Below are 22,172 nucleotides of genomic sequence, written 5' to 3'. Positions count from 1 at the left end.
ACTTCCGGATGGGAGCTGGCCAAAGAGAGGATCTCCTGCTGTGCTCAGGGCTGGGGCAGCGCCACTCAGAGCCCTGCGGGCACTTCTGGGACACAGAGTCCAAGAGGGACACTGAGCTACCTGGATGTGCCCACACAGGCCAGCTGAGCAGGTGGCAGGGGCTGGGATGAACATCCTGTGAGGAGCAGCTGAGGACTCCAGGACTGGAGAAAAGGGGGCTGAGAGGAGCTCAGAGCTCCCTGCAGCTTCCTGAGGAGGGGATGTGGTTGGGGGAGTGCTGATCTCCCCTCCCTGGTATCCACTGACAGGGCATATGGGGATGATTCCAAGCTCAAGGATGATTCCAAGCTCATCAGGGGTGTTTATGTTGTGGACACACACATTCAGAGAGCTACGGAATTACAGCTTGGAAATTCTTTTCAGGCCTGGATTTCTCCTGACTCTCAGGTCCATTCCCAGGCTGACAAGCTGACTGCAGCTTCAGTTAGGGAGGAGTCTCCCAGGGTGATAACGTGGTGAAAAACAGAGTGGAATTCATAATAAAGATTAACACCTGGTGTCTTTCCCGTGGGACACATCCTGAGGTGCTGTCCCAGGGATGTTTTTCCCAATTGTCCAATGAGCTCCTGTCCTGTCCTGGCTGCACTAACACACTTTAAATACAAACTGTCTGTACAATAAATTGGCCTTTTTTTCCCAAAGAGGTCCGTGTGTGTTGCTCTCTTTTCTCTCTGCAGTGCAGTAACCACACTATGTAGCTGTGGAAAGGGGTTTTAACCCTTTAAGTGTGGCAGAAATAAGATGCACAGCTACATGGTCGTCTTTCATGACAGGAAGAAAGAGCCAAGTTTATTCAGAAACACACTTGGTTTTGTAGCATGACTGCAACTCCAAGAGCAGAGAAAAGGTGATTGGTTCAGAGAGAAGACACCCCATGGCCAGGGCCTGGGCACACACCACAACAGGTGTTCTATCTTGTTATTAATTCCTTTTTATTTTGACCAAATGATCACCCTGGGAGAAATTCTCCCTAGCCTTGAGCTGGACCAGCTTATCAGCTGGGAACAGAGCTGAAAAGCTCCAGCCTGGAATATTTTTCAGGCTCTAATTTTCTTACTTTCTCAATTTTCTTACTTTCCCACAACTCTAGACATTGGGAAGCATTTAGTGAGAGGATAATAAACCCTGGAACAGGCTTTCCTATTCTCCTTTCCTCTTCCAAGACACTCAGCATGGTTCTATCACCAGAAATTTCAATACTCTATTTGCTTTGCCATTCCCTGGAATTCTTAAGGCCCACTTCTGTTCCAAGGTCCTGAGTGGCAAGAACAAATTCTGTGCTTTTACACCCCTAAACATTTGGCATGGTCTCCCTTTAGACTTTGTCTTCACTTACATTTCCTTAATCTCTCATTTCCCCTGCTTCTGCCTTCTGCTCAAAGACCCCTCTCTTTCCCCAGCTTCGTATTTTCTGTTTGCAAAGGCAGCCTTGGAGGAAGTTGTTGCTAATGTTTTGTTGCCAAAACCACATCCTTCCCAAAGAAATGCAACATCATCCTCAAGAAATAAATTTCACTCCTTCTGCCTGTTTTATTTCTTGCTAACGAATTGACAAATAAGTTCTCTGGAAGTTCTTCTCTGGAACAGCTGAGTAATAAAGCAAAAGTAATTCAGGGCAGTAAGGTCAGGAATGAAGAATTGCAGATAGACAAAATTCTGTGCAAATAAATGTAGCACAGTGCAAACTGGAGTGCAATTCCAAGTTCAAATGATAAAGTGATGGGCTTTTAACCAGGAATTACACTTTTAGTAATGAGATTTTGGGCTTATCATGATAGTCAAGCCCATGAAAATATCACCCTTCTGCTTGCTAGCACTGAAAAAAGCAAATAAAATTTTAGCAGTAAAGGCAATGAGTAAAATACCTAATTTTCTATATTCTACCAGGTACAGTTCATACAATGGCACAGCCCCAGCTGCTCTGTGAACAGAATTAATGAAACCTGAGGCATCCAGTATCCTGGAGACCTTTTCCCTACAATGTTCATAGTTTCTCCCATTACTCACTCCCATTACAGTGAGCTGATGCTCAGCTGATGCCAGTGCAGGGAGCAGCTAAACCTCACCTGGGGCACAAACTTGGCTCATTATTCAGCTACAAATTTCTATGAAGCTGTCCAGATAGGACTGGACAGTTTGTCACAGGCAACCAGGAAAGGCACAGGATGAACACAGCATCCTATCAGCTTTGTTCTTTTAACAAGAGTGGGCCAACAGCAGCAGAGTGCCTTGAAGGCCATCCAAAATCCAAGTGTGCTGGGAAGAATAAATGCCTAGAGAGGCTACCTGGAACAGAGGCTGGACAGAGTTAAGGGAATAAAGCAGGGATTTATTAAAAAGCCTTCCAAGGATTCACCTTGGGCAGTGCAAGAGCCCGGCTGTGGCTCAATCCGAGATGGACTCTGAGTCAAGAGTTTTCACACTTTTATAAGTTTTGGTCCATATTGGGGTTCATTGTCTAATTCCAGCTCCAGGTTCTGCAGTCCCATCCTCCCAGATTCTCTCCTTAATTCCCTGTTGTTTGCACTTTTTGGGGCTGAAGCTTCCACGGTGTCCTTGGTTCTGGGGCTGGAAAAGGATTGTTTGTGTGACTGAGCTGGGAGGAGAACTTGCTAACACTTTATATGAAGTTCAGAGTCACACACTAATGCAATAGAGAATCTGAATAAAATAAAGGCTAAAACTTAAGGCATCAGAACCACAAATACATGGGTCACTTTCTGCTTTTGTACTGCTATCTAGTGGCTTCTTGCAGGCAGAAAATGCAGAGGTGTCTCAAAAAAGAGAGTTTTCAGCTCCTCAGCCTCATCAGCTCAGCATGCTGCCAGACAATTTCCTGATGGCTGAATGGGTTCCAAGTGCCACCTGCTTGTCTCTAAGACTCATTTTAAAATGAGTGGATCCTGTTCCAACATCCACTGACACAAGTGCAGCTAATGAAAAGCCCAGGGAGCTTCTGCCTTTGTGGATGTGTATTAAACTGCATGCCCAAGGCAAAGTTCTTGCTCCACACAACCTTTGCAGAGATTGTTTACCAAATAGTTGCAGAGCAGAAAGACTTTTGTTGCTTCAAGATTTTGGTTATCAGATGGTCTAGAACTTTTTACATTAAAATCTTGCTAATATAAGAATTAATCTGAATTAGTCTGCAATATTAACATTAATTTTAAAAATCTTTATGGACAAGCATCTTTCATGATTAGGAGTCTTAAGGATAGCCCACAAACTCCATAAGAGCATGAATAGTTGAAATCAGATGATTTTGGAGATCCCACATGTCTAACTCTGACCCCAGCAGAGACTGATTACATAAAATTGTGGAAAGCAGAAATTGCTGAAGATGTTTCCTGAGAGCCAGTTCAGAGACCAGATCAGACTTCCTCCAGCTCCTGTCATGGGCTGGAGCCTGCAGCAGCAACAAGCTCAGCCAGACAGAAAGAAAGCAATGTCTGCAGCAGGGGCAGAGATTTGGGTTAGTAATTGTTATTAATAGTCAATGCAAAAATACAATCTGACACCAGCAGGTCATTTCTGGTTTCAGTGCCTTCTTACACAAAGCTACACATGATGTGAAGACAGAAAATGGCAGAGCTGGTTTTGTCCATCACTTTTCCTGCCCTTGGGATCAGTGATCATCCAATATCTGTGTTCCCACTTCTCAGTTAGCCATGAATTCACCTTCAGTTTTCAGCCTGCTACAACAGAGCCCAGGAGAACAGAGATCACAAGTGAAAATACAAAGCACCCCAAGGTCACCTGTCCCAATTTGCTTTCCATTTCTTCCTTCCTCAGCAGGATGAGCCTTTCCCTCCTTTGTGAGTCTTTGCAAGAACACTCACCTGTGTGACCCCACCTGAGCCAGACCCTGTGTGACCCCTGGGGAAACCACTGCCCTCCCAAGCCCTCCCATCTCCACCAGCTGGGACAAGGAGGGGTAACTTCTCCACTGACCCCAGCTCCCCCTAAAGCACAACCAGATCATAGCCTCAAGTGTCTCAGCATTAACATAAATACTTACTGATTTTATTAGTGACTTCATGCCTTACTGCATTGTTGAAATCATTTTGGAGTTTAACTCACTGGTAGACAGTTTGTGGTGCATCTGTGAGCTTTTCCTGTGGCAGCAGTGTCTGTGTTGGGTAATTCCACACTGCTGCTTAGGATGAGCTTCAGGGCAAAATGATTTGACCAATATTTGGTAAGAGTTGGTGTCTCTCCTGCCTGTGCTGTTTTTCTGCTCTTTCCCCAACCTCTGTTTATTTTAAAATGTGTTCTTAAAAAAATAATTGGGATAATTATTCTTCCACTTAAAGATGATTTGGGTGTGTTGTGTCTCTTGCTCAGTTAATTCATACTCACAGGACTGATTCCATTTATTTATTTATAGTAAACCAAAGTTAAGTTTAGCAGAGAATAAAAGATGAGGCACATCACTAACTGAGGAGAAGCACTTGGAGACAGATATTTCCCATTTATGAGGTAAAATCCATCAAAGACATTCAACTTTCTTAGGAATTAAGAGATGTTTGATATCTAGAGACGTGTGAAGGCAAGGTCAACTTTCAGCCAATATTTTGTGCCATGTCCATGATTTCTCTTTAAGCTAAGAAAATAATTTCACTAACTTTACAAAAGCAGGGGGAGAGGGGGAAGGTTGTTCGGGTTTTTTAGAGACTTCGAAGTGAGACTTTCCACCCCAAGGGCTTCACAGGGTAAAGATGTGCCCGAGGAGAAAGCCACAGAAAAATAGTGACGTACTTTGCGAAAAAAACCTCACTTAGTCATAATTCTCTGCACACAAGCTGTGACTGATCTGTCCATTGACATACTGATGCTGTAGACTTCAAGGATATCCCCTCGGGGGTGAGCAGCCATAGCTCCTCCAGATTTAATTCCAGGTGGACAGGCTTTAGTACATTGCATTACCAAGGTGTTACCAGAACAGGCCATACCTGATTTCAATGAAGATACAACTAAGTGTGTATTAAATTACTAATACTATCAAGATTGGCCATGTGACATCTTTGTCACACAGCTCTGAGATTGCTTCTGCCCTCTGATGGCACAGACTGTGTGGAAGGTGGAAGATAGAATCCACAGTGAACACAATTGTGCCCTTCTGGCACTTCCTCTTTTTTTTTTTTTTCCAAGGAAACGAGAATTTGAAGCAGATAATAAATAGAATCATAACTTTCTTTAGGAAATGGAAAGTTCCACCAAGGCCAGTTTTGGTTTCTGTCTCTGGAACAGGCTGATAAAGATTTTAATTAAAAGTGTAGCTTTTATTTGTTTTATTATTAGGAAGTGAATAATGCTTCAGTAGCGCAGTCACGATCAGCTGCTGAGCAGAGGGAGCAGCCAACATTTTGCAAACTATTTAATGTCCCAGCAATGACAAAGGCAGCCATGCATCCAGTCCTTAGTGCATGACATAAATATTTTCCTCTGCATGATTCTCATCTTCCAGGGCACTATGACTCCCCATACCTTGTGGCTTCCAAAATGCAACAAAGCTGCAAAAAAGAGTAAAAAAACATGGTGTTAAACCAAAAACAGACAATAAAACCACAGAGTAACAGATCAACTAGCTCACTAGAAAATGTAAAACAGGCTTAAACATGTGATCATGACCAATAATGAATCATCTTCCCACTTCTGAGAAAATTCACACCTGAAGTTAGCAAGCTCCCTGATGCTATGAATTGACAGTGACATTTATTTTTGCTTATTAAGTAATGAAAAGTAGCACGAGTTATTGGTTTCTTTTTATAATATTTTCTATTAACTTGAGGTTAAAAAAGGAAGCCAAAATATATGGTGGAATGGTCAGCACAATGACTTTTTTCCTGTAACTCATTTGTCCTATTAGCAAAAGCAGGAACAGAAAACTTACCCTGCAGAAGCACCCATCTTCTTCGTGTTGTAAAAATAGTCTAAGGACCATCCAGAACGAAAATAAAGAAAAAAAAATTCAATTCATTTAAACCACTAGAAGCAAGTAAAGTAGTAGGTTCAAAGATAAACTCAAGTGTTAGAAACTAAATAAGGGAACTTAAAAAATGTTTTCAGGATAGGAAATTCCCATTGTGAGCAGCCTCCAAGGGCCTCCAGGGACCTCAGGTCCCTGCTCTGAAGTGGGAGATGTGGCATCAGCCACAGCTGTGACTGGACAAAGCTGAGCAATCCTTGAGTACCTGCCCCTGAAAAGTACTCACGTTTAGAGAGGAACAGGGCCAAGATCAGGATGAGCAGAAGTGCTGCACATGAGCCAATGCCAATGTACAGCCCGTGCTCTGCATGCTGCTGACTGGGAAGTGACGCAGACGTGTTCTGTCAAACACAAGCCAAGGAGCATTAGTGGAACTGACAGCAAGAAGCCCTTGCAATACCCAAAGGCCTTCTGTGTGTTTTGGAACTCTGCAGGAAAAGCACAACTGAGACCAAAAGCCTAATTTGAGAAACAGGCCCAGTTTCAAGCAGAATCTCTGCAACAATCGTGTGAACCGTGCTGTTAAACACAGTCCAAGATTTTCAGACCTGAAGTTATGACAAATCTCATTTTTTCAGGTTTAGTAACATTTGGTGAATTTTTTTAACGAGTAAGATGTCTCATGATCTCACACCCTCCCAGCTGTGCAGCAGGACTCAGCAGGACACACAGAGCTGCCTGTTTGACCCCCACTGCAGGGGAATGCAGGGCACTCCAAGTCCCACTCCTGCCCACGTCCTGCCATACCTGCAGGTTTACAGTCACATCCAAGCAGTCTGAGGGGCTTGAGCAGGGAGCAGAGGCCTGAAGGGAAATACAGATGCTGCTAAAGCTCTTCCTCCTCTAGAAGGAAGTACTTTATGCATGCTAAGCAGGGTTTTTTCTCCACTCTCTAATAGTGAGCACATAAGCATTCTTTATAACCACTAAACACGCAGACTACAAAACAATAGTCTGTTGCAATCAGACAAAAGCAGTGGAAGAGACCTGTGGGGATGACCCAGATACCTCTCAAGTCCATCCACTCTGTCTAGGTGTGCTACAGCAAGGTTGATGCTTACAGTATGAGGAGCTTCTGAAGCAGAAACCGATGGCCAGGTCCTTGTGACAGTGAAGGACGATTCACTGGTGCTGCCAGGAGCTGAGCAAAGGCAAGACAAACACATCACTTTCACAGAGAACTGTTCTGCCTCGACAGAGAAGAATTTGTACTGCTGACTTGGGAGTCTGAACCTCTGTGTGTATCAGCAGTCTGGGCTCCGCTTATCATAAGAGGTTGGTGCCTTCAGAGGGCAGCACAAAACTCTGAATACTGAAGTTTCTGCTGCTCTCTTCAGAGCTTTGAACTCCTTCTTAGAAATACTTGGCTCTTGCTCTTACCTCAACACTGTGAAGGAGTTACCAGTCGGTTCTGGAGCCAAATAGCAGACCATAAAACCACAGAATCATAAAACAGATTGGGTTAACAGGGATATTAAAGTCCATATCATTGCAATCCCCTGTCATGGGCAGGGACACCTTCCATTAGACCAGGTTTCTCAATGCCCCATCCAACCTGGCCTTGAAGCAAAAAATTATGCATAAAGCAAACTGAGGTTATCAGCTGAAAACTGATGAAGATTGTCTCAGGGCCTTGAAGCAGCACACGATGCAGAGCCACAGAAAGCAGGGGATACTTTCAAAGCCCCAGGCAGCTGTACAGTAAACAGACTGCACAAAATGTGATCTATTTGCATAAGGACCTGCAGCACATTTTGAGGTAATTTCCCAGAGCACAGCTGTTTGCAACATTTAAAATTCAAAGCTACAAATTTCTGTCTTATCTATCATCAGTCTCACTTTCTCCACATGTTGTCAGATGACATAAAAACCTCCTGAAAACAAAACTCCGTTCACTCTGTGCCAACCCCAGCTGGTTGCTTTTATGTTTTAAATTGTTATCCTTATCCCAGAAACTTTATTTTGAAGAGGACAGGATCATCAGCTTCCACTGGAGATTCTAGAGCATTTCTAAATCAGAGGAACATGGTCACCTGCCTTTTCCAATCTCCCTCAGTGTGAACGTGCACACACTACCTTGTATTCTGAAAATTTCAAACACTGCTCCACCATCAGCTAAGGAAGAGGTCACTGGGATAAGAAAACCCCTCAGTTCTAAGATTGGAATCGATATTATTGCAACTAGAATAGAAACTGTCTGAGAAAGTTTTCACTTCTTCTTCCAAAAAGGAAATGCAACTGTTGTAATGCTAATTTGGAGTTGCTTAGCTGGAAACATCCAAGATAGAGGGAGAAATACAAATGGCATCCCTGGTTTTCTTTTGGTTTTTTTTTGGTTTTTTTTTCAGAATACAGAGAATAAGCCATTGCTACACCACGAGGTTTCTCTCATGTAGTGGAAATTAAAGCTGTCTTTTTCAGACTGGAAATTATGCAGCTGAGTGGGTTTGTGATAGAAGTTCATATCATACTTTTGTGAGGGGAATGTAGAAAACAAGTGAGGAATAGCTGAGCTGAGCACTGTCTCTTCCCCTGCAGTGAGGGACCTCACATTATTAAACATGCACAGAGGCTGTGAGCAGCCTCTGGGACACACCTTACACCAGGGTGGAAGAATAATTTGGCACTGTATCACAAAATTATTGCCATTTTTCTACTGTCCTACTTAATTATCTGCTGCTGACTGCTATAGGAGGCAGAAGCCTTAATTCAATGCTCTTTTGAGCTAATCCAATAAAAAAAGTCTGATTAAATAGTGGGTACACCCAACTCCTAAAAGTTATGTTTTACCATTTATGGGATGCATTTCTAGAAGATGAGGTGAGATGATATACCACAAAAATACCCAACAAACAAAAACAACAGTCAAATAAAAGCAAACCTTGCAGCATCACTAGAAGATCTACTTAATTATCACACCTAGAAGCAGCTTCCTCCCAAATATACATGCTCCTTCTGTTAGACTCTGTATAATATCAAGCACAATTTAAATCCAAGTTTTGATCTTTGGTAATGTTTAATAAATTTTAGCCAAGACATTTCTATCATCTATTTTTTTTCCTTTCTAAGATTCCCCATTTGCAATATGGCTTCTATATATGCTATTAACACTCGGATAAAAGTTACCTGAGGTCTGTTGAGAGGTGTAAGTGTGAGGACTTGCAGTAGTGATCCTTGCTGATGTTAAAAAATAAAACAAAATCAACACGTAATTAACCTTACTGGGCATTTGTGTAGTGAGAAAGTGTTTCCATAATAAAAATTTGCTAGTAAAGCACATTTGTCAGCCACTTGTTCTATATAGTATCACAAGCAAGAGAAAAACTAAAGATCAAAGGAAGCTTAGATAAAAAGCTTCTCTATACCAATTTTGCATGCCTGGGCTTTAGTCTAGAATCAAGCAGGGAAAATCAAACACAGCTTTCAATGAAAAATGTACAGCAGTAAAGCTTTGGATGAATACTTTATGCTGCCCTTTCTTTTAAATTCTTCAGTGTCTCTAAGAATGCTCCATGAAAGCATCATGTCCTTTTTTAATTGCAGTTACTGCAGTGAGATAACAACACTACCAAAGGCAGCTTAACTGAGGTAGCACAAAGAGCAGATGTGCAAGATCCTCAAGATCAGTCTAATGGGTGATTGCAGAAATCATTTCCACCACAAGCTTTGAAGTCCACACCCAGGAGCAGATCCACCACAATGGTTCTCACAAGAGCACTCCTCTGCACTCACCTTTCTTTACCACAACCTTGCGATCAATCAATTGATCGTTGAACCACCCTGGGAGCTCCACACGGCAGCAGTAGGTCCCAGAATCTGCTTCCTTGGCATCCACAATCGTCAGGGACACGTCCCCCCTCCACAGCTCCCCTTTCAGCTGGTACCTGCTGCTGTGCTGCTCTGTCACCCTCCAGCCATCTGTCCAGATAATGGGCTGGGAACATTTTGAAATGGGGCACGAGTCCCGACCCCAGCACATGGATGTGATGTCATCTCTGTACCGGACATTGTAGTGGCAGGGCACAGTGATGTCCTGACCAACCTCTCCTATCACAGCTAATTCCGATACTGTGGAGCCTGTGGACAAAAACACAAACAGTTACTGAGCACAGGGCAAGTGGAAGCTTCCTGTGCATCTTGCATGTCCTGAAACCTCCCATCTCACAAACAGCACCAGGCTTTGCTGGATCAGATTTTGCACAAATAGATGTGTTCTGGCAGGACTGGTGCAGTGAGGGATAATTATCTCAAATGTTGAGAAAGAACATTTTCTGCAGCCTCTGCAGGTAGGAAATGAGGTGAAGACACTCACCTGAGTGCAGTCTCTTGGCTCTTAGCTTTTTCCTTTGTGTACATTTAGCCCAAGCCACACACACGGGAGAACAGTAAGACATTGACTTTCCTCAAAACCACCGTGGGAGTCTTTTTCCCTTTCAATGAACTGAACTGCAGGTTTTATCAGAATGATCACTGCTGAATGAATTTCCTTTTGCCTTTTTTCAGGCCTTTTCTGAGGAATACTATACATACTCTTTTTTTTTTTTTCCCACTACCTTATTCTCTCTTCTAAGTCTTACGCAGTTTTTACCTTGTTTGCTTCCCCATAAATTTGTCACGTTTCCAGGAGTGTGTGTCATGCTATTCAGGTCAAGACAGTGAGCCCTAACACCCAGCAGCCCAGTCATGACAGTGAAAAAACTCTTTTGCCCATTCCAGCTCAGGTCTTTTCCTAACCTTTTATACTTAAAAATAAACTTGCATGCAGAGATTTTGCCACAATTACACATCAGAAACAAGTCTCTGCAACCAACTTATCTTATTTAATATGAAAAGGAAGCTCAAAATGAAATTAATCATAAAAGGCTTTATAAAGAACTACAAGAAATATCTGCAATATCCCTTTTCTTTCTACTGAATTTATCTTACCACCAAGTTTTTAATGTCTTTCTGTCTTTATTAGTAACACTTTGCAACCTGTTCTTTTCATTGCTGCTGCCCTTAACAATCTAGGACTCCTCCCTCAGGATTAAAAAATAAAGGAAAAAATTGTCAATTTTTTAATGTCCCACTATTTTTTCATAGGGCTAAAAAATACCAGAAGCCACAGTTGTCTACTAAGCATTCATCTTCACAAAGCCTGCCAAAATGAAATGTCCTTGTTTTACATCTTCTCTAAAACAATTTAAAGTTCTCTGCTCAAATCATCATTATCTACAAAAGCCCACTAAAATGAACAGCCAGCCCAAGAAGCAGCATCTTTAAAACCCCCACAACCCCAGCACGTTTCTGTTTTCCAAAGGAGACAATGCCATTAGAACTCTACTGAGCCACTGTGATGAAGTTCTATTTCAACACAGAGAACTGCAGCTTCTGTGATGTGGCCACTCTTCCTGTACCAAGATAAAATTTCTCTTTGCTACCCTCAGAATCCCTGATGCATGTTACCTCCACCCACCTCCATCCAGTTGTTCCTGTCCCCTTGGTTACCTGTGAACAGCACCAGGAGAACCCAGTTCAGGCAGATGTAAGAAAACATTCCGGCTGAAGGTGACAAACAACGCTTTTTCTCATTCAAGAAAAATTTTCTTCTTTGTGAGCTTCCGTGTTGGGCTGTCCTGCAGCACAGTCAAGCTCTGCTGGGGCAGAGTACTGAGCTCCTGCCTGCAGGGCTTTGACTGAGAGGTGACAGCACTTCACAGCACCACACAAATCTGCTTCTCTTTTTTTCCAGATCTGTTTGATGACTGTAAGTGAAACTTGACAGCAGCACTGAGCTGACACAACTATCAGCAATTACTGCCCCAGACTGCTTCCCACACCTGCTTTTGCCACAACAGACAGTGTTTAGATAAAACATTACATAATATGTAGCAGACTGTGGTAAGTGGAAAGGGCTTGGCTAAATAACAGATTTGCAGGAGGAACTATTGAAGGTTTTGTTTTCATCATAAGTTTCTGATTCTAATATTTAGAAGCAACTCAGAGCATCTTCTGCAAATTTTCTTTGGCAGCAATAATTTGGTAGTTTTGGAAAAGAGTTGAGCCTAATGGAGTGCCAGTCTTTTTTCCTATTTAAAAATTCCATATGCATCTAGGTTTTTGCAATACAACATAACATCCAGAATAGAGAATAGACTTGAAAAAGTAGTGTGGAAACCATGACTCAAGGCTCACTGTGACAAAATGCTGAACTACAGCTTTTGAGAAATGCTGTTCCCTGTGCCTGAATCACCACACTCTCCTCAAGGATATCTTGTCTTTTTGTATCATTTTGTGTCTTTTTGTACTGTTTTGTGTCTTTTTGTATTGGGCTAGAACTGCACACGTGATCAAGGGCCAGGAAATATTTTTTGCTGAAGCAGCTGAGCTACTTCACAACGTTTTATACAGGTGAAATTAAGTACTAGGGTGTTATTCATGAGTAAGTGGAAGATGCTAGAATTGGAACATTGCCTTGCATGATTACCTTATAGAACAGAGGCACCAAACTGACAGGTTTTCTAAGTGAAAGTAAGGAAAACCAAGGGATCAATGTAGCTGAGACAAACTGGCAACAGTTGTAGGAAAGGGTGATTTTTGCATGCAGCAGCTGGAAGCAGAACTCCGTAAGAAAAGGTTTCCTCTCAGCTCTTGTGGTTTCTAAGGAAAACTGCAGAGAGCTGCTAGAGGAACAATTCGGATAATTACCAGCAGGATCCTGAAACTGCTCTGCAAAAATGGAAAAGGCAGGGCAGGCTGGCTCTGCCAGGATCCCAGGAAAGCCATTCTTGTCACACAATAAAGGGATGTGAGAGCTACAGGACAACAGTTAATCCACTTGCTTTAGATTTCACCTCAAACACAAACTATAAGGAATGCCTCAGTGTAATTTGGGTTTCTGTGTGCCTGTTTTCCAAGTTTCTGTCTGTTGTTCGTGTAAGGAACGAGCATCATTTCTGTAGGATTTTTTTTCTGGACTCAGAGCATATAGAATGGAAGTAGCAAATGCAAGTACAACAGGAAAACCCAACTTTAATCTGTGCCTACCACCTCACATGATATAGTTAACAAAAACTAGACTTTTCCAATTTTACCAAAAAAACACAGGTCACAAAACATTAAACATTTTCATCTGCCCAGTCACTCACAACCTCCAACAGGTGCACAACAAATGCTTAGTCTGCTTGTACAAAAGCAAAACGAAATACAACACGTATCCTCAGAACCCCTTCTGTCTCTCACTGTGGTGTATTCACAAAACCAGGTGTTTGCTTCATGTCATTTCATCAATAATGCTGCACATTGCTGCATCTTTGTCCAAAACCTGATCTCTCTTGCCACCAGAGCGCTCCCTCTGCTTTTCGCTCTGTCCAACGCAGTTGCTGCCATCATCAGCATCCATGGGCTCCACGCTCACTCTCAGTCCCCCCTCTGCATGAGGCAGATCATCAGGCAGGGAAGCCAGGCAGTTCTGGATCATCTCCACGACTCGCTCCAGGTGCTTCTGGAATCGCTCGGCCGTCTCCAGGCGCTGCCGTTTCTGCACCTCCATCATCACCCTCAGCGTCTCCCTGGCCTGGTGAGGGCGATACTCATTTATAAGGTGATGCACGTGGACAAAAAGCAGTTTCAAGTCTTCCAGTTTCTCCTCTCGCTTTATACTCCCTGGACTCCTTATCAAGATGTCCAAGAGGTCCAGAAAGTTGACCAGGATAGACATGTTTAGCTTCCTTAACTCCTTCTTGTGATCAAACTGCATAGGATGCAGCCGTTCAATTCCCTGGCTCTCCAGGGGCCGAATGATCAGATCATCACACTGGAACTGATTCCCAAACATCATGTAGCTGTCCTTCACAGGTGGAGGTGGCTTTGGAGCCAGCCCTTTACGGATGTTTTCATCAGTATATTCTTTGATATATTGCATTGGAGGTGGAGGAAGGGCGCTCACTTGTTGAGGTTCACCCATTTTTGTCAGAGGAAATTCCTAGGGAATGACCCAAGAAACAAATGTTAACGATTTGTCACAAGGTTATAATGCAAACATAAACAAAAACAATATATGGGAGGTGGCTGTGAGAAAATGAGCCAGAAAAGACAAATCTGTGTGCGGAATACAGGAAACTTATGGCAAATCCACATTACCTTTTCACTAAGTTTTCCTTATGGCAAGATTAACTGTACTAGAAGCACACAGAACACTTATTTCCCTAAATATGAAAGACCAGCCTGTAAACTAGGCAGTCAAAGGGAGAGGAGTGACTCCCTTCCCTAGATAGAGCCTGGTGGGCAAACCCCCAGAATCAGAGAATATCCCAAGTTGGAAAGGATGCACAAGGATCAACCCCAGGCCCTGCACAGAACACCCCAACATTCCCCTCCTCTGTGCTTGAGCGCGTGTCCCAAAGGCTTCTTGAACTCTTTCAGGCTAGGAGCTGTGACCAAGGAGAGCCTGGGGAACCTCTTCAGTGCCCGACTACCTGCTGGAGAAATAAGCTTTTCCTAATACCCACCTAACCCTCCCCTGGCACAACTCCAGCCACTCCCCCGGGCCCTGTCACTGCTCACAGAGGACAGAGATCGGCGCTGTCCCTAGGGGGGAAGTTGCAGCGCGCGGTGAGGTCCCCCCTCCGTGTGCCCCTCTCCAGGCTGACCGGACCAAGTGACCTCAGCCGCTCCTCGTGCGGCCTCCCCTCTTCACCCGCGCCTCACGAGAAGAACCGGGCCGGGCCCACACCCGCCACCGCGGCTCTGAGGAGGCCCAAACCCCGCGGCGGGGCTCGCCAGGCCCGTAGTGAAGAGACAAGAGCCGGAACCACAACCCGGCAGAGAGCACGAACCCACCCAGAGGCCTCACCGACCCTCCCGCCCTCACCTGCCCGCTCCGCCCGCCGCGCTCCCTCAGCGCCGCCGCCGCTTCCGCCCGGCCGGCCCCGCCCCTCTCTTCTCATTGGCTCGCGGTCTCGCGGTGCAGAGCTCTGATTGGCTGTCGCGCGGAGCAGTCAGGCGCTTCTCCACTCAGCTCGCTCGGGGGCGGGGATAGGCGCGGGGCGTGGTTCTCGTCATGGCGGCGCAGCGGGTTTGGGGGCTGCGTTGTCCTGCTGCCCTGGGACCCCTGAGAGTTCTGTGACACCCCCCCCCTCAGATTTCCGTGGCCCCTCAGGGTTCTGTGACCGCCTCAGGGTTTTTTGACCCCTCAGGTTTCCGTGGCCCCTCAGGGTTCTGTGGCCCCTCAGGGTGCGGGGCTCCCTCGCCACACGCCTGCCGTCCCTCGGGGGTGCTCGCAGCGCTGGGACAGCGGGGACGAGACTGCGTGAGGGCGGCCCCGCTGCTGAGAGACACAGAAATCACAGAGTTAGGTCGGAAAAGACCTCTGAGGTCCCCCTGGGAAGTGTTTGCAGCCTTCCTGCAGTAGAATACACTAAATCGGACCATAACTGTGACAAACGGTTGCGCTCCGTTGCTTTTCTTTCAGTTTTCTTCTAGCAGGAGTTGAAGCTAACATCGTGGATTTAAGTTTTTCACCGGGTCGGGTGGGGCTGGGATTGCTGGCATCGCTTCTGCAGGATTTTCTCTCTAGAATGGCCAACAGGGGAGGATTTTTGGACGCTCTGCCGTTCCTGTGCCGCTCTCTCTCCCTCAGCAGATGGCAGCAATGGCCTTGGTGACAGGGACCCAGCATCACACACGCAGTGTCATTTACAGATTCACTCTTCCAGATCGATCATTTACTAAAAAACAAATCAACCGAATGATAATTACTTTGGATCCTGTTAATTATTTCTAAAAGCATGCAAATAAGATCCAGAATCGTTAGATTTATTTATAAATGATGCACAGAATATCTGAATATTTATATATTTTCCAAACTAAGCTACACTTTACAATGAGTTGAATATTTAAACATTCCAAACTAAACTACATTTTACAATTTACAGTGAATACAAGCCTGGCTGCAAAATAGGCTGATTTATTTTCATTTGTAAGCAATTTGCTGAATTCAGATAAAGATGAAGTTCCATGCTGCAACTAAAATGTTTTTGCTTTGGAAAAGGAGGTCTCATTCCTTTACCCCTATTCCTGCTTCCTCATCCCTCTCTCCTTTCTTCCTTCTCTGCTCCTCCAGCCCCTGCACTGGCTGTGAATCCCTTTCTTGTCGCTGCTTGTGCCATCACCATCGGGCACTGGGTTGCAAAGGGAACTGATGCAGCCCCAAACCCCAGAAAAACATTACTGCAGTTTTTCTTGGTTAAGTTTTCAGCTTTTCTAGTGAGTTAAGTCAACATTCTGTGCCCTGTGAGCATTTGGGAGAGCTTTTGAGAGAGGAGAGTGCATAGGCAGAAGGAAAGGAGGAGTTTGGGGACATGGGGTGGGGAATTGTTCTCTCCATTTCTGTGACAGAAAGCTCTTATCTCGTCTAAATCATCTTGTTACATCATCCTCTGAAAGACAGGCAAGGAATAAAAATCATCGCCTCCAGAAATGTGTGAGATAACACGTGTGGTAGGAGGTACCAACATACCTTTGGTTTTATTGGACTTTCCAGACTTTGATTTCACATTCTTTTTACAGGAGCTGAGCTTGACTCTCTAGTGCCTTGCCCTCAGTGAACCATGCAGCAGGGATGTAAAATGCTGTGACTTTAAACAGGAGCAGGCAGTGAGAGCCAAACTCTTTTTTTTTTTGGCTCGATCTCTGTGATCTCCTTGACTCACTTTCTGTATGATGGTGGCCAAGACAGAGGGGATGTAACGTCAGTCTTGTTCTTGGTGACAGGGTTGGTTCTCAGAAGACTCATGGATGACCCTTTCCAGCCCACGGGGAGCTGCTGACACTTCTCCTTACAGTGGTTCTAAATGAGAAATTAAGAATGATGGGGAATGTCAAGTGTAGCACTCTACAGTTTGCTTTCTGCTCCATTCCAGCTCTTCTCTAACATAAGGGCATGATCCAGCATAAGCTTACCACTGATAATGAAGCACAATTCCTACATCATCTCCAACTTATGGGAACTTGGACACTCCTTCAGCAGATGGTGAAGCAGTACCATGATATTCTCTGCCTCTAAAACTCAACATCTTAATTTACAGCTTTGGTTAAGTTTATTTTCATTTTCTTCATTACTAATTTTGTGCAAATTGGCATGTTTCAGTAGCAGGCACTCCAGTTCTGTTAATTCAGCAGCAGTGTGTACAGTGTGTGCCATTGCAGTATGCTGTTATTTTAGCAGAACTGGAATCCAAACATTGTACAAGCACAGTAAATATAAACCCCATTTTCAACCATGCTTTTAGAACAGCGCTGCTTTCTTCTGTGCTACAACGGATTTCTTTCATTTCTTGCTGCTATTGCACTCTAAATAAAAAATGAATAAATAAATAAATAAATGTGTTTTTCTCCTGTTGTCTGAAAAACAACCCCAAAGTCAAACTCGGTTCCAGTCTCTTACTGGGTGTAGGTTAGGGTTATATCTTATAGCCTGATTAAGCAATGAGCTCAGGAGTTTCCTTTTTTGGTGATTGTTACAGGCTTTGTTGGAGGATATACCAGGGAGGAGGGTGAGAGAAAAGGAGCCTGTTGGGGGTGAAGGAGACTTAACCAAGCTTTATGTCTCCATCTGCTGTGGTTAATTCCCATCTCCCTGTCTCCCGCTGTGGCTTCAGGAGTTAATGAATTTGCAGTGCAGTGCTGTGTAGCCTTTTCTTCCTGACTCCTCAGACTAAAATATCAGCTGCAGCCTATTGGCACACCTGCTAATGTAGGGAAGGAGTTTAATGTTCCCATCATGTGAAAACTGGGGCACAACAGAGTGCAGTGCTCATGACAGCTGAACTGTTTCTTGCTCTACAGCCTGTAATCAAACAGATTTAAAGCTGAAAACAGAGCTTTCATGGTTATTTAGCAATAAAACAGGTATCTCACTAGTATTAGGAAACTGATAGGGCTTGAAATCCAGGCATGTTTTGATAGAATCCAACACTCCTTCCTATGTTCGTAGCCATGATATTGGCATTGGAAGCAGTCCCCCCCCGACCTGATTTTTAAGCCCAACATTAATGCCGGGTGTTTTCCTGCTCACATGCCTGTTGTAACTGCTTACTCAAACATGTAAATGAACATGTCTCAAAAAAATGCATCTGCATGGCACAAAGAAGTAATTCCTGTCCAACCATCAGTGACCTGGGCATGACAAACGTGTTTTATTGCCAGGGTAAACCCTGGGATCTGCAGCATGCTTTGCCAGCAGTGCAAGTCCCACCTTTGTCTTCAGAGGGAGACAGAAACAGACAGGAACCACGATAGCCAGGCACTAATAAAAGGAGCTGGAACAAAATCCCAGTTTGGGTACGACCCCCATGAAACGAGGTGTTCCTTTCTGCATTTTTGCCTAAGAGAGAACAGCTTTGGAAAGGATTAATTGTCCCTTCAGCACAGAAGAGCCTGTCCTAACCCTGTGCAAGCTCTCCAGTATAAAACATGTTCTCTATGTTACTGCCAGTCCTGGGAGTTACTCACTTCACAAATTATGGATAATTCACTACATCCTCCCAGCAGATGCTCAGAACAAGGCATCCACTTTCCCAAGGCTTCCAAACAGTTCACAGGGGAATCTTGCTCTGCTTCTACAGCTCCCTGGGTCACTGGGAGCAGTGTGAGGGGATTCAAATGTGCAGTTGTAGGACCTCGAGAAAAGCTGGATGAATCTGGCTCCTAAAGACCAGGCTAATTCTTCTCTTTTTCTGCAGCTTTCTATCTTGTGCTTTGGGTCTACTGGAGCCTGTTTATTGGGGTGATAATGAACTGCTAAAGAACCAAGACAGCTGAGTAACCTAAATAAGAGTTTCTCACACTCTGAGCTAAGTAGCAAAATGGGTTGAATTATGGAAGTTTAGAAGTTGAGTAATAATCAGCATTGAGCAGCTGGTGTAAAGGAAAAGCTGGCACCCAGGCAGTAAACCTGACTCAAATATTGCACATGATAGAAGGATACAGGTCAATTTATGAGAGTGAAGAGAGAGCTGCAGCCTTCTGGACTGTTGGTTTTTTTAGTTTTTTTATAGAAACAAAAGCTACCTATATTTAACTTCATAAATTTCTCTGCCGCCTTCAGGACATAAACCTTGGTATCAGAGCAGGATGTGCGGGTGGGGAGATTTTCACAGTCTGCTATAATCAAAGTGAGAACTGCATAATCTGGGTAAAACCCCTATGAAAAAATCCAATCCATAAAATAACATTCTTTTTTTAAATCAGAAATAGAGCAGTTTACAAGGTAGCAAGGAAAGAACAAAGGTGATTGAAAGAAATAAAGGAGTTCACTGAAGCTACAGTTGATAAGAACCTTATCTGCAATCTCAACTTGCCCAACACAGAGGACTATTTAGATCACCCAGCAGCTTAAACTTCAACTTGAATAAGTTAAAATATTTCAGATTTTCTTGCATATGGACAGAAAAGTGCCAAAGGGTACATGGTAGCAAGCTTTTTAAAAGCAGAGAAGATGTAGGATACCTACAAAATCATCACCCCTCATCATGCAGTTTAGTCTTTACAGTGGTTTTAAGATATTCAGGACAGTAATATTTAATTCTTTTCTACAAAGGATACAGAATTTCTGTACCTTGCAATATGAAGTGCTGCCAAAATTCTTGAAAGGAGCATTCAGTGTAAAACTGTACCTTCCTACAAGGTCAGGTTCCAGAAATGAGGTACTTGTGTTAGTGGGACATTCCAGCCCTCCTGAGGAGCCCTTTCAGGAAGGCTTTGTAGTTTGTGTCTAGAGCTCTGCAGAGACCTTCACATACTCCAGCTCTGCAGCCAACTTGCTCCTAGGCAAGTGGTGCATTTATTTATTTATTTATTTATTTATTTCCTTCTCGACTGTAGAAGGGTCCTGAAGCACTTCAGACTTCAATGAGGCTTTCTTTAAAAGGGTTATAACCTTTATTTACCCAGATGGACAATGACAAATGATTTATTTGAAAGGAAAGAAAAATGAAAGGAACGAAACGTTGTGAAAGGAATGAAAAACGTTAGTTAAAAATCGGTTCAGAAATAATGATCTTTGAAATTCCAATACACTTAAACAGGTTACTCTCTCCTAAATGTACAATTAAATATAAATACTATACTTTAAACCATATGCTTTTTGTTTATACATGTCAAGCAGCTATACATTCTTTAGACTTAGCATTCCTTTCTGCTTTTGGCTTGCTACACTCAAGTGTTTGTGTGTTTTTTTATGCAAGGGGTTTGGAATTAAGGTGAAAAAAGAAAAATTAAGGGGTACATCTGAGGCAAGAGTGATGCAAAGATACGTCAGCCACTGCTTTCTTCCCCAGTTCAGGACAATTTTCAGCTGAGAAAGATATTGCAAAGCAGAACTAGTTAGCAGCTTCACTGAAACCAACACCCATATTTATATGAAATCTATGTTTATATCAAATCCCATGTTTAAACAAATCTAGCTGTGATTTGTTTCCTTCCTCCAGGTCGTTCATATTTTCCCTGTTCACTCTCTTGGCTGGCCTACCTTCACTTTAAACCATGAAAAACTCAGAGTGGCTGACCTTGCCTGCTAAATCCTGCTAGTTCTTACATTCTGAGCCAAAATCTGTGCTTATTTCCTTGCAGTTATTTTCGTATTTTCTTGTGCATCTTTCTGCATATGCTGTATCAAACCCATATCCTCAATTTCTCCTTGTTTTTCTGCTCCCCGTGTTACCTGGCCCCTGGCAGCCCCTTCCTATCAGGCAGGGTGTCACATCATGCCATGTTTACACCAAATGCAGTGCAGTTGCCAAGTCCCTAATCTGTGTATTTGATCAAATTGCTCCCCTCTCCGTGTCCCTCTGAGAACTCATCTCTTATCTCATGAGCAAATCAAGCTGCCAGTCACTATGTTCAAAGAATTTCTTAGCTCTCCCCCCACTACTCACCACCTTGGTTAATCTTCTCTTCCCCCACATCCTCCATCTCCAGCACCTCTCAGAGATTTCCGTGCTGGCTTCTCAACCTCTCTGCTGTCCTGTACTGCTCCTTCTTCTGTAGAGCTGCAATGTCACACCCTTGTATTTCTATTTATATTCCATTTTCTGATAAGACAACATGTACATCTCTGCCAGCAGACTGCAAACCACTCTGGCCCAAGCCACAGAGATTTTTCACCAGGTCCTTAACACAACACAGTTAGTGTGAAGAGGAGACTAGAAAGAGTCATATTCCTAAACAAGTGTTACTAGCTAAAAATGCAATGCCGATAAAAATTATCATTATAAACTCAACTATACTGACTCAAATCAAGTGAAATATTTGTTGATCAAGATCCAAGCCTTTTTGGGGGTCATTCACCGTTGCAGGCACAGTGAAATCTTTAAGTTTATCAGGGCATTCTACTGCACGTTTTTTGGTTCGTTAATTACAAGAAAGAATCTCAGAGCATAATTTAAACCAGCAAATTCTCAAGCATAAGGAAATTTATAAGCACACAAAAGTGGTCCTATATTTTGGAGGTGCAAGCTTTGGAATTTATCCAAATAGCTGCTGTTCACACAGGGCTCAATTCCAGAAAACCCACATCAAACTCTGCATATTTTGTACGTGTGTGCTGCATGAGGCAGACTGGCTTGTAGAAGAATTGGGAAATCCGACCTGAGCATTTATCCAAATCTACAAATAGGTATGAAATCCCCCTTGACAGCAGTGATACTTTTTTAGGAGATCACACACTTGTGTCATCTCACCACAAAAGTTCCTTGGTACTCCGTCACTCTGCCTAGAAATGAAGTACAGGTTTACTAGACTTCAGCATGACAAATGTTACAATATCTGCTGCATCTTGTCTTCAGCAAGACCACCACATTTATTTATATAAATATATAAATATAAATATATATATATATGGCAAATGCGCATTATTAATTAGCATTGAAAAAATTTGTTAAAGAACATTTGATGACCCCTGAGCCTACTGTGTAAAAAATGTAAAGCAAAGAAGGGATCTGCTACTTCTTATTTTGGGAGAGATAAACATTATATTCTGTGGTTCCTAAGCCAGTCCATGAACTGCCCTAAAACAAATCCAAATCTTCACTTTTTTTGCAATTCTCATATTTGTTCTGATTTTTTTCCTCATGAATAGTATTTA

General features: G+C 43.3%; 2 protein-coding genes across 8 annotated transcripts; both read right to left on the bottom strand.

Moving 5' to 3' along the window:
- Positions 1-4,423: 4,423 nt before the first annotated feature.
- LOC106852990 (hepatitis A virus cellular receptor 1 homolog) lies at positions 4,424-11,847 on the bottom strand. 4 transcript variants are annotated; one of them, XM_014876011.2, is made up of 8 exons: positions 11,537-11,847; positions 9,782-10,126; positions 9,176-9,226; positions 7,111-7,190; positions 6,797-6,853; positions 6,276-6,390; positions 5,954-5,993; positions 5,318-5,573 (listed from the first exon to the last, which is right to left on the bottom strand). In XM_014876011.2, the coding sequence occupies exons 1-8, from the start codon at positions 11,583-11,585 to the stop codon at positions 5,480-5,482; spliced, it is 831 nt and encodes a 276-aa protein (XP_014731497.1). In that variant the 5' UTR covers positions 11,586-11,847; the 3' UTR covers positions 5,318-5,479. The 4 variants fall into 4 exon arrangements, with proteins under 4 accessions (XP_088029671.1, XP_088029669.1, XP_088029672.1 ...); XM_088173545.1 differs by lacking the exon at positions 6,797-6,853 and having other exon boundaries at positions 4,424-5,573; XM_088173543.1 differs by lacking the exon at positions 9,176-9,226 and having other exon boundaries at positions 4,424-5,573.
- A 1,193-nt stretch (positions 11,848-13,040) lies between these two features.
- On the bottom strand, positions 13,041-14,954 carry MED7 (mediator complex subunit 7). Of its 4 annotated transcripts, none has more exons than XM_088173547.1 (2): positions 14,901-14,954; positions 13,041-14,012 (listed from the first exon to the last, which is right to left on the bottom strand). In XM_088173547.1, exon 2 carries the CDS (start codon positions 13,992-13,994, stop codon positions 13,302-13,304), a length of 693 nt encoding a protein of 230 aa, XP_088029673.1. In that variant the 5' UTR covers positions 13,995-14,012; positions 14,901-14,954; the 3' UTR covers positions 13,041-13,301. The 4 variants fall into 4 exon arrangements, with proteins under 4 accessions (XP_088029673.1, XP_014731498.1, XP_088029675.1 ...); XM_014876012.2 differs by having other exon boundaries at positions 14,539-14,906; XM_088173549.1 differs by lacking the exon at positions 14,901-14,954 and adding an exon at positions 14,870-14,892.
- Positions 14,955-22,172: the final 7,218 nt, after the last annotated feature.

Source organism: Sturnus vulgaris, chromosome 15 (assembly GCF_052056855.1).
Source record: "Sturnus vulgaris isolate bStuVul1 chromosome 15, bStuVul1.hap1, whole genome shotgun sequence".
Classification (NCBI taxonomy): domain Eukaryota; kingdom Metazoa; phylum Chordata; class Aves; order Passeriformes; family Sturnidae; genus Sturnus; species Sturnus vulgaris.
This window is presented reverse-complemented; position numbering and strand designations above follow the sequence as displayed.